The following is a 12,172-nucleotide window of genomic DNA, read 5'->3' as shown; positions in this document are numbered from 1 at the left end:
GACATCATGGCTCAGCCTTACTGTGAAAAACTAGGCAGCCCTTGCAAACATTGTTTTCCATGCTCTCTGAGGGGGAAGTGGGAAGCAGTTGTAGAATGTGATGGCATTTCATGAGAGTTTGCACAGAGAAACCTCTGAAGAATCCAGGTAGAACCTAATAGTACTTCTCTCTGAATCCCTCTAAGTGAGGGATTATGAATGATGTTGGTTATTCTTTTCTACTTTTTAAGATTCATCGGTGAACATATAATGTATAATTAGTGAAAAGGAAAATTCCTTCTGGAAGGGGCTTTGCATTGCACGAAGATGAAGTGAGATGCTTACAGGGCATGGGGTATTGCTGTGACAGGGCTGATTTTGTTCAAGGGATGATGTGGGATGGCCAGGAAATCCTAGGGGATAAATTTTGAGCTGGGCCTTAATACATTGGGTATCTAGTCATTTTGTTTGTTTGTTTCCAAACTGAAAGCATAGTAACTGAAGTAACAAAATGGCTATGCATTGAACATTTTTTAAAAATTCAGCCTGTTGAAAAGCACGATTGTGAAAATCATGTGAGGTATCAGTGCCCACCCCAACCTCCCCTCCGTAGCCACTGTTAGTATTTTGATGTAGGCTGGGCATGGTGGCTCACACCTGTAATCCCAGCACTTTGAGAGGCCGTTAAGGGTGGATCACCTGAGGTCAGGAGATCGAGAGCAGCCTGACCAATATGGTGAAACCTTGTCTCTACTAAAAATACAAAAATTAGCCAGGCATGGTGGGGCCTGTAATCCCAACTCCCCGGGAGGCTAAGGCAGGAGAATTGCTTGAATGGGGAGGTGGAGGTTGCAGTGATAGCGCCACTGCACTCCAGCCTGGGCAACAGAGTGAGACTCTGTCTCAAAAAAAAAAAAAATTTGATGTATATCTTCTAGGTTTTTTTCTAGCACCTAGCTATTATGTTACAAATAATAATAATAATAATGATAATAATGAAGGATGATGATAACAAAAGCAGGGGTTTTTGTAAGGTGGATTTCTTGTTCCCGGAATTCCCCCATGGCCATCTGTCCACGACTCCACCTGTTCACCCCTAGATACTCCTGCAGCAGATGGGCTTCCCCGACTCAGGTGATCAAGGGCCAACATCTGGGGAGGGAGAGTAATCAAGAAGCCTCTGCCCTTCCCTCCTCTCCTACTTCAGCCCCCTTCTTCTCAAGCCTCCCCACAGCCTTGCTGCTGCCCACACTCATGCTGCCTATGGCCCTGCCAGGCATGCCGACAGGAAGGTCACCCTGCCTGGCCGAGTTCCTGCCCGCCCAACGTCTGCCTGATTGCTGAGTGCCTGCCAAGCGCCAGTCTAATCTGAAGAGAGCTTTAGAAGCCACCCTAGGGCGGGCTGCTCTTTTGTTTCTGGAATCCAGGCCACTCCGCAGAGGGGCTGGCTTACTGCACTGCTGCTGCAGCCTGCCTCTGAGCGAGGGGACTTAGGTCAAGAGTGTCTGGGGAGGAATGCAGACCCTTAGAGCAAAGCCCTTGTTATGAATGCCTTCCCCGCACCCCCTAATTGGGTTAGCAAAGTGATCATCGGGACTCTCAAACTACACAGGAAAAGCATGCTGCAGCCCTATGTTATTTATATGCCAAAGAATCTCCCTTTTCCCAGTGAGGAGAACAAGCTGAGGCTCACAGCTGCTATCTCTACTTGGTTTGGGGGCTCTGCAGAGAACACGCTGATAGACAGGTGTCCTTCCACGCAGAGGCGCCTCTGCTCTAAGGTAGAAAGCCTCATTGCACTTTCCTCAAAGCAGGTTTCTTTGAAAGCCCAAAGAGCCTTTGACAGAGGTAGATCAACTCAACCCTGAGACTTGATTCCGCAGCTTGAGGGTAGGGGAAGGGCCACTATGCTTGCTGAGCTGCTGTTATCACCAAACACGCTACATTTATGGCAGCGTGACCGCCATTTCTCAGATAAGGACACTGAGGGTCAGTTCACATGCCCAAGGTTAGTAAGGAGTGGAACTGAGATTCCAACCCAGAACTGCCTGACCTCACACTCTGTATGTATCAAGCTAATCCCCAGTGTACGGGGGCGGGAGGTGAGGTGGTTGGTACAGGAAGTGATTCTGCATTTATTCTTTTTTATTCAGTACATATTTATTGAACACCTGCATCTGTGCCAGCTACATAAACAAGTAAATTTTTGGCCACAAACAGGAGATTACTAAAAGAGAGGATAAGGTGAACCTGATTTGGAATGATAGAGAGGTCAGAGAAGGCCTCTTAGGAAGTGACATTTAAATCAATATTTGAGGAACTGGGGAGAGAGAGCATCCCAGGAAGCCAGTGTTCTAGCTTCAAAATCCTGTCCTCTTGAGATTAGCCCCTTCCAGCATGCTGTCCCTACTAAGCCCTTCTTGACATGTACTGCTGCGCATTCCAATTGTCCATAACTTTTCCTTCCTTCATTCCCTTCTTTCTCTCTTTTTTTTCTTTCTTTTTTTTTTTTTTTCATATAAAGATGGGGTTTCACTATTTTGGCCAGGCTGGTCTTGAACTCCTGACCTTGTGATCCACCCATCTCAGCCTCCCAAAGTGCTGGGATTACAGGTGTGAGCCACTGTGCCTGGCCAGCCTGCCTTCCTTCCTTCCTTCTTCTACTTTCTTTCTTTCTCTTTCTTTCCCTCTCTCCTTCCCTTTCCCTTTCCTCTCTTTTCTTTCTTTGAGTCTGACTGTCACCCAGGCTGGAGTGCAGTGATACAGTTTCGGCTCAATGCAATCTCTGCCTCCTGGGTTCAAGCGCTTCTCATGCCTCAGCCTTCCAAGTAACTGATGCCACAGGTATGCACCCCCACACCCAGCTAATTTTGTATTTTTAGTAGAGACAGGGTTTTGCCATGATGGCCAGGCTGCTCTTGAACTCCTGGCCTCAAGTGATCTGCCCACCTTGGCCTACCACAGTGCTGGAATTACAGGCATGAGCCACTGCACCTGGTCCATAACATTTTCTTTTATGCACCAATGTCTCTCTTTGAGAATCTGCTCAAGGTAAAGGACCCTCTTCCCAGGAACATGTACAGGAAAGACGTTCTGTGTGTTGAGCTCTCTTCTCTCACTTGGCTCAAGGGAAAATCTAGAAGGCTTTGACTTTGGCGAGTTGAATGGGGAGGGAAGTCAAGACGTTGCCTATCTGACCTGTGTTGTGGGGTTTTGGACTGCACTGATGAAGGCAGCGTGGCCTGGCCAAAGGTCACTTGGCTAAGGCTTAATTTCCGGCAGCTGCAGCCTACCAGACATCAAGGATCTGTGGCTGTGGCTGCTTCTTGTCATGACCCTGAACTTAGAGCCCTGTGCTTAGAGGAAATACCCACATAGCCTGCAAGCTTGTGAGGGCTGATGGAAGGTGGGAGCACTGTTGAGGGGAGCTGCAGAGCCCCACACTGGCTGCTGCTACCAACTATTTAGCCTTACCTTGGGAAGAAACTGTCCGAAAGATCTCTGTGCAAGGCTGTTCAGATAGGGCGGATGCCCTGTTCTAATCCCTTCAGTTAGTATTGCCCTCAGGGTAGGGCAAGGCAGTTTTCTTAACAGCACGAAAGCCGGGCCCCTGCCGCATTTCCAGCCTGTGTCTAGGCACACCCTGCCTGGCTGGCTGTTACCCAGATAGGACACTTATGTGGCTTTACAGCTGCTGTTTATCCTAGTGAGATTCTTACCTTTCCTGCATCTTCAACAGGTAAATTTTTAAAACTTGGCTCAATCTTCAACTTAGGTCTTCTTTGAAGTTCCCACGGACTTGCTTCTCTGTGGAGTTGGTCACTACTTCCCTCTGTAGGCCACGACCTTCTGTATCCACCACTGCAATTCTTTCCTTTCTTTCTTTACTGCCTCTCCCTCCCTCCCACCCCTTCTTTCCTTCAACAGTTAGTTACTAGGCACCAAATCCTGTTCTTGTCACACTGGGGTGCTGAGGAAATAGTGATGTGTAAAGGAGACCCAGATCTGCCCTCAAGGAGTTTGAACTCCATGGTGGCCACATAAATTCATCAAATCATGAAGATGAAGAATACACAAGCACATCAGTTATTTTCCTTAAAGAAGGTAAGCTGGGACTAAAAGAGCTCCATGACTTATTTGTTTATTTAGAGACGGAGTCGTTCTCTGTCATCCAAGCTGGAGTGCAGTGGTGTGATCTCAGCTCACTGCAACATCCACCTACCAGGTTCAAGTGATTCTCCTGCCTCAGCCTTCTGAGTAGCTCAGATTACAGACACGTGCCATCACACCCAGCTAATTTTTATATTTTTAGTAGATATGGGGGTTTCACCATGTTGCCCAGGCTGATGTTGAACTCCTGACCTCAGGTGATCCACATGCCTTGGCCTCGCAAAGTACTGGGATTACAGGTGTGAGCCACCATGCTCAGCCAAGCTCCATGACTTAAAAAAAGAAAAAAAAAAAAAATTCTGGTAAACCCAAGCAATTTTTTAAAAAATTGAATAAGGGGATACTTTGAAAGTCTTCTAATTCAGATCCTTGCTAGTTAGATAAAGCTCAGGGACTCGGGGATGTTTTGAAACGGAATTTTTTCATATATAAACATAAGGGAGAAGAAATAATTTATTAGCTTTGAGCACCTTCCATGAGAAAAGCTCCAGGACTGTGAAAATAGCTGTCCTGACTTCTGGGCTCTCCGGAGGGTCAAGTCAGAGGAGAAGGAATCAGTGTGAAATCTCAGCTCAAGTCTCCTTGCAGGAGGCAGGCCTCCCTCCCTACAGAGACTGCGGAGCCTCCCAGAGCGTCTGTGGCTTTCCTTTGTAGTGTTTGCTCGTCACAATTTGGAATTCTGCAACTGTCTTGTTGCTGGATTACCACCTCTCTCCCTCGTTGGACCGTGGTGGACTCCATGACTGTGGGTGATACGGCTGTCTTACCTTTTCTATAGCAGCTTTTTTGAGATATAATAATTCACATATCGGCCGGGTGCGGTGGCTCAAGCCTGTAATCCCAGCACTTTGGGAGGCCGAGGCGGGTGGATCACTAGGTCAAGAGATCGAGACCATCCTGGTCAACATGGTGAAACCCCGTCTTTACTAAAAAAAATACAAAAAATTAGCTGGGCATGGTGGTGCATGCCTGTAATCCCAGCTACTCAGGAGGCTGAGGCAGGAGAATTGCCTGAACCCGGGAGGTGGAGGTTGCGGTGAGCCGAGATCGCGCCATTGCACTACAGCCTGGGCAACAAGAGCGAAATTCCGTCTCAAAAAAATAATAATAATAATAATTCACATATCATAAAATTCACTTTTTTTAAGACAGGGTCTGGCTCTGTCGTCCAGACTGGACTGCAGCGACACAATCTCAAGTCACTGCAACCTCTGCCTCCTGCGCTCAAGTGATCCTCGCACCTCAGCCTCCCAAGTAGCTGGGACTACAGGCATGCACTACCACACCAGGCTAATTTTATAATTTTTTGTAGAAATGGGGTTTTGCCATGTTGTCCAGGCTAGTCTCAAACTCCTGAACTCCAGCAATCCACCCACCTCAGCCTCCCAAAGTGCCGGGATTTCAGATGCGAGCCACTGCACCCAGCCAAAATTTAGCTTTTTGAATGTGCAATTAAGCAATCTAACTGTCCGTCAGCAGATGAATGGATAAAGAAAATGTGGTACATATACAAAGTGAAGTATTATTCAGCCATAAAAAAGAGTGAGATCCTGTCATTTGCAACATGGATGGAACTGGAGATCATTATGTCAAGTGAAATGATCCAGGCATAGAAAGACAAACTCAGTGTGTTCTCACTTATTTGTGGAAGCTGAAAATCAAAACAGTTGAACTCATGGACATAGAGAGTAGAAGGATGGTTCCCAGAGGCTGGGAAAGGTAGTAAGGGTTATGGGGGAGGTGGGGATGATTAATGGGACAAAAAAAAAAATAGAAAGAATGAATAAGACATATTATTTTATCACACAACAGGGTGACTATCATCAATAATAACTTAATTGTACATTTCAAAATAACTAAAAGAATGTAATTGGATTATTTGTAACACAAATGATAAATGCTTATGGGAATGGATACCCCATTCTCCATGATGTGATTATTTATTTTTTTTTTTTAATTTTTTATTGCATTTTAGGTTTGGGGGTACATGTGAAGAACATGCAAGACAGTTGCATAGGTACACACATGGCAGTGTGTTTTGCTTCCTTTCTTCCCTTCACCCACATTTGGCATTTCTCCCCAGGCTATCCCTCCCCAGCTCCCCCTCCCGCTGGCCCTCCCCTTTTCCCCCCAATAGATCCCAGTGTTTAGTACTCCCCTCCCTGTGTCCATGTGTTCTCATTTTTCATCACCCGCCTATGAGTGAGAATATGCGGTATTTCATTTTCTGTTCTTGTGTTAGTTTGCTGAGAATGATGTTCTCCAGATTCATCTATGTCCCTACAAATGACACAAACTCATCATTTCTGATTGCTGAATAATATTCCATGGTGCCACATTTTCCCAATCCAGTCTATCATCAGTGGGCATTTGGGTTGATTCCAGGTCTTTGCTATTGTAAACAGTGCTGCAATGAACATTCGTGTGCATGTGTCCTTATAGTAGAACGATTTATAGTCCTTTGGGTATATACCCAGTAATGGGATTACTGGGTCAAATGGAATTTCTATTTCTAAGGCCTTGAGGAATCGCCACACTGTCTTCCCCAATGGTTGAACTAATTTACACTCCCACCAACAGTGTAAAAGTGTTCCTTTACATTACATGCCTGTATCAAAATGTCTCATGTACCCCACAAATCTATACTCCTGCTATGCACCCACAAAATTAATAAAAATGTGCAGTTTAGTTGTTTGTATATTCACAGAGCTGTGCAACCATCACTGCTATCTAATGACAGAACAGCTTTATAACTCCAAAAAGAATCCCCATACCTGTTAGCAGTTACTTCCCGTTAACTGTTACCCCTAACCTCTGCCAACCAGTCATCTACTTTCTGTTTGTATAGATTTGCCTATTCTGGACATTTCATATAAATGGAATTATATAATACATGGCCTTTTATGACTGGCTTTTTTCACTTAACATAATACTTTCAAGATTCATCCCTATTGTAACATGTATAATATTCTATTGTATGAGGCCGGGCACAGTGGCTCACGCCTGTAATCCCAGCACTTTGGGAGGCCAAGGCAGGTGGATCACGAGGTCAGGAGTTCGAGACCAGTCTGACCAACACAGTGAAACCCCATCTCTACTAAAAATACAAAAATTAGCCAGATGTGGTGCTGGGAGCCTATAATCCCAGCTACTCGGGAGGCTGAGGCAGGGGAATTGCTTGAACCCGGGAGGCGGAGGTTGCAGTGAACCGGGATGGTGCCACTGCACTCCAGCCTGGGCAACAGAGCTAGATTCCACCTCAAAAAAAAAAAAATCTAAAAAAAAATATTCTATTGTATGGTTATACTACATTTTGTTTATCCATTCATCAGTTGATAGGCGTTTGAGTTGTTTCTACTTGGGAACTGTTAGGAATAATGCTGATGTGAGTGTTCATAAACAAGTTTTTGTGCAGCTGTATGTTTTCATTTCTCTTAGGTATATGCCAAAGACTGGAATGGCTGGGTCATGTGAGAACCCTAGCGTTTTGAGGAGTTGCCAGACTTTCCCACAGTGTCTGCACCATTTTACTTTCCCACCAGTAGTATATGAGGGTTCCAATTTGGCCCTATCCAGCACTTGTATATTTTCAGTTTTGTTTTTTATTTTGTTTTGTTTTTGAGATGGAGTCTTCCTCTGTTGCCAGGCTAGAGTGCAGTGGCACAATCTCAGCTCACTGCAACCTCCACCTTCTGGGTTCAAGCGATTCTCCTGCCTCAGCCTCCTGAGTAGCTGGGACTACAGGCGCCTGCCACCAAACCTGGCTAATTTTTGTATTTTTAATAGAGGTGGGGTTTCACCATGTTAGCCAGGATGGTCTCCATCTCCTGACCTCGTGATCTGCCCGTTTCGGCCTCCCAGAGTGCTGGGATTACGTGTGAGCCACCGAACCCAGCTCAGTTTTGTATTGATTTTTTTTTTTTACAACAACCATTCTAATGAGTTCGAGGTCATATCTTATCGAGGTTTTAATTTGCATTTCCCTAATGACTAGTAATGTTGGACACCTTTTCATATGTTTGTTGGTCAGTTCACTGCTCATTTTTAAATTGGGTTGTTTGTCTTTTTACTGTTGAGCTGTAAGAGTTCTTTATATGTTCTGGATACAGTCTTTTATTAACATAATGATTTTCAAATATTTTCCTCCATTTTGCAGGTTGTCTTTTTACTTTCTAGATGGTGTAATTAGAAGCACAAATGTTTTAAGTTTTGAGATTCAACGTATGTATTTTTCCCTTGATTGCTTCTTCTTTTAGGGTCATATCTAAGAAACCGTTGCCTAATCTAAGGTCATGAAGATGTCCTCCTGTTTTCGTCTAAGAGTTTTATAATCGAAGCCAGTGGTGGTGGCTCACATCTGTAATCTCAGCACTTTGGGAGGCCAAAGCGTGTAGATCACAAGGTCAAGAGATTGAGACCATCTTGGCAAACATGGTGAAACCCCTGTCTCTACTCAAAATACAAAAATTAGCTGGGCATTGTTGCAGACGCCAGTAGTCCTAGCTACTCGCAAGCCTGAGGCAGGAGAACCACTTGAACCCGGGAGGCAGAGGTTGCAGTGAGCCAAGATCATGCTATTGCACTCCAGCTTGGGTGACAGAGCAAGACTCTATCTCAGAAAAAAAGAGTTTTATAATTGTAAGTCTTTTTTTTTTTTTTTTGAGACGGAGTTTCGCTCTTGTTACCCAGGCTGGAATGCAACGGCGCGATCTCAGCTCACCACAACCTCCGCCTCCTGGGTTCAGGCAATTCTCCTGCCTCAGCCTCCAAGTAGCCGGGTTTACAGGCACGCACCACCGTGCCCAGCTAATTTTTTGTATTTTTAGTAGAGACGGGGTTTCACCTTGTTGACCAGGATGGTCTCGATCTCTTGATCTCATGATCCACCCACCTCGGCCTCCCAAAGTGCTGGGATTACAGGCTTGAGCCACCGCGCCCGGCCAATTGTAAGTCTTATATTTTGGTCTGTGTCTAACTTATTCCATACTGTATCCCCAGTGCCTAGAATAACAGCTAGTGTAGAGAAGGTACTTGTACTTATTGAGTGAAGTGAATAAATGAATGAATAGCTCTTGAAGGAATAAATGATTAAGCAGATACCTCTTTCTAGTCCTGGATCTGCTGCTGGTTAAGTAAGCCCCAGGGTTAAGAGAGAGGCATTAGGGCCAGGGGCAGTGGCTCACGCCTGTAACCCCAGCAGTTTGGGAGACTGAGGTAGGTAGATCAAGAGGTCAGGAGTTCAAGACCAGCCTGGCCAAGATGGTGAAACCCCATCTCTGCTAAAAATACAAAAATTAGCAGGGTGTGGTGGTGGGTGCCTGTAATCCCAGCTGCTCAAGAGGCTGAAGCAGAGAATTGCTTGAACCCGGGAGGCATTGTATAGAAGAAGGGCACCAATTTATTTCAGTCTCATCTCCCTGTGAGCCTGCCATTAATGAGTATTCACATTCCTTTTCTGTTAACTTATTTCCTGTTTTCCTTCAATTTTAACTCTTTTTAGTTTCCTTCTTTGGCAAAATGTTACAACGACATTTCCTAAACAGATAATGTCTAGGCTGGAAGTGGTGGCTCAGGCCTGTCATCCCAGCCCTTTAGGAGGCCAAGGTGGGATGGATCACTTGAGGCCAGGGGTTTGAGACCAGCCCAGGCAACATGATGAGACCCCCCTGACTCTACAAAAAAATTCAAAAACAACTAGCTGGGTGCTATGATGCACGCCAGTAGTCCTAGCTACTTGGGAAGCCAAGGTGGGAGGATTGCTTGAGCCCAGAAGTTCAAGGCTTCTGTGAGTTTCTATTGCACCGCTGCACTCCAGCCTGGGTAACAGGGGGAGACCCCTCTCTTAAAAAAAAAAAAAAAAAAATCTTAAAAAAACCCAAATAGTGTCTAATCTACTTTGATTATATGGTAAATATGATAGATACTGCATATAAGATCATTTTTATGTTGTAAAAATCTTTGTTGGTTTGATATTTCTTTTATTAGTTTTTCTTGAGTTCAGTAATGTGGCAGTATATAAATTGCAAGGTAGAAGTAAAACTCATCTAGCCGCCTCTCGGGGGCGTGGGGAGTATCATGATGTCTGAACTTACTATTAGAAAAAAATGTATATGCATGTAGAAAGAAAGAAGACAAATGTCAAAAATTAGGGAATTGAGGTAAATGGTATTTGGGAGTCCTTGTACTATTATTTCAACAACATGTTTAGGTTAATTTTTTTCAAAAACCCATCCCTCGTAATCCTGCCCTTAGAAAGAATTACATGTGGACCCTGAAAGGTCACAGGTGTGGTAACATTTGCATACATTTTAAACTTGGTTCTCAGCTCTTGAGGAGGAAGCAAAGATGATGGCAGGTGAGCAGGGTCACACAAGTTGGCTGTGTAGTGGAACCAGAATTTGGAAGTGTTACTTCAGATCAGACCCTGGGTGAACGCAGGGGAGCATTTGGACTTAGACCTCTGACCTCAAGTCCTTTATTCCTTTATGGCCTTGTGTATCTCAAATAGCAGACCTTTCCCCTGGGAAGGAATGACTGGCTTCCTCGCTCATCCTCTAAGCCCCTGATATTTTTTGAGCCTGAGCTTAGTGAAAGCAGACGGGAGATAGCCCAGGAGGGGCTGCCATCCTGGGACTTGCAGGAAAACTAATCAGCGTATGGAGGGAATCGTCACCTCCCATTCAGTCAGCAGGCAGGCCTTGAGGTCCCATTTCCTGGAACCGCTGAGACTCTGGGGAGGCAGCCCTGACCCACCCTTCCGCCCCACCTGCCCTCCAGGAACTGAAGCTGCCCTCCTTCCGAGCCCACTCCCCACTGCTGAAGAGCCGCCGGTTCTTCGTGGACATCCTGACCCTACTGAGCAGCCACTGCCAGCTCTGCCCTGCAGCCCGGCACCTGTCCGTCTACCTGCTGGACCACTTCATGGATCGCTACAATGTCACCACCTCCAAGCAGCTCTACACCGTGGCCATCTCCTGCCTCCTACTTGCAAGTAAGCGAAAACCTATGTCTTCCTCTGCACTTGTGCGGTTTCCTCACGTCAGTGCACCTGGCTGCTTCCAAATCACTTTACATCTCAATGATCTTTGCAGGTCTTCTGTATTCATCCTTCACCGAGTGCTTTTTAGCATCAACATTTTTAGATGCAACATTTTTTTAGCATCTATAATGTACCAGACCAAGTAATAAGGATGTTAGCAGCTTGTCTCAATTAATCCACACAGTGGCCCTAGGAGAGAGATACTCTTAGTATACCTCACTTTACAGAGGCACAGAGAGGTGAAGAAGCCGGTTTGGGCCTGCCCAGATAGTATATGGCAGACAAGATTTGAGCCCAGAACTGTGTAATGCCAGTCTGTGCCCTTAACCTCCTGTCTCCTGCTTTCAGTATGGGGGATCTGAATGGACTGGGAGGGGAACCGTAGCAACCACTGTTCTTAGAGGTGTTTTGAAATGTGACAGCTTGATTTGGTCCTAAGCAGGACCTATTGTGTGTCACCAGGCCTGGGCATAGCCCTCTTGGGGTTTGCACCTTCCAAAGAGGCCTCACTAAACTCACAGCATAGCTTTGACCATCTGTCTGTCTGCCTTGGTATTGATTACTGTATTAATTCGCTGCTACTTGGATGATCTTAAAACACAGTTCTGCCATGCCACCCTGCCACTTAACATCACCCGTGATTTACCGGCAGTCTTAGGATAAACAGCAACCCTCGAGTTCCTGCCTCTTTGACCTGTGCCTTTCTCCTCATCACTTCCTGGGTTCCAGCCACACTGGCCAGGCCCCCTCCTGTCATAGAGCTTTGCACCTGCTGTTTCCTCTACCTGGATCACTTCTCACTCCCTCCCGCTGCCCACCTGGTTCTGGGTAAACATCACTCAGGCTCTACATCCCTGTGAAAACCTTCCCTCACTTCCCTCAGCAGGTGAGGTCTCCCGAGTATACACACCCTCAGCATGGTATGCTTTGAATTAAAAACCACCGCCCCCCATGGATAGTTTCAGGGATGGAAATGAGCTTGGC

General features: G+C 45.7%; 1 protein-coding gene across 4 annotated transcripts in view; it reads left to right on the top strand.

Moving 5' to 3' along the window:
- CCNJL (cyclin J like) overlaps positions 1–12,172 on the top strand; it is a 66,029-nt gene that overhangs the window by 24,515 nt on the left and 29,342 nt on the right. For 3 of the 4 annotated variants that reach the window (XM_035284059.3, XM_054249344.2, XM_002744114.5), the window contains exon 3: positions 10,927–11,140. In XM_035284059.3, coding sequence (XP_035139950.2) covers positions 10,927–11,140 — 214 coding nt within the window. Of the gene's footprint in view, positions 1–3,741; positions 4,084–10,926; positions 11,141–12,172 lie in introns of those variants that run through there. The other variant, XM_054249343.2, reaches the window with a different exon arrangement.

This window comes from Callithrix jacchus, chromosome 2 (genome assembly GCF_049354715.1).
Source record: "Callithrix jacchus isolate 240 chromosome 2, calJac240_pri, whole genome shotgun sequence".
Classification (NCBI taxonomy): domain Eukaryota; kingdom Metazoa; phylum Chordata; class Mammalia; order Primates; family Cebidae; genus Callithrix; species Callithrix jacchus.
The sequence above is the reverse complement of the archived record's forward strand: the minus strand, read 5'-3'. Positions and strand labels throughout refer to the sequence as shown.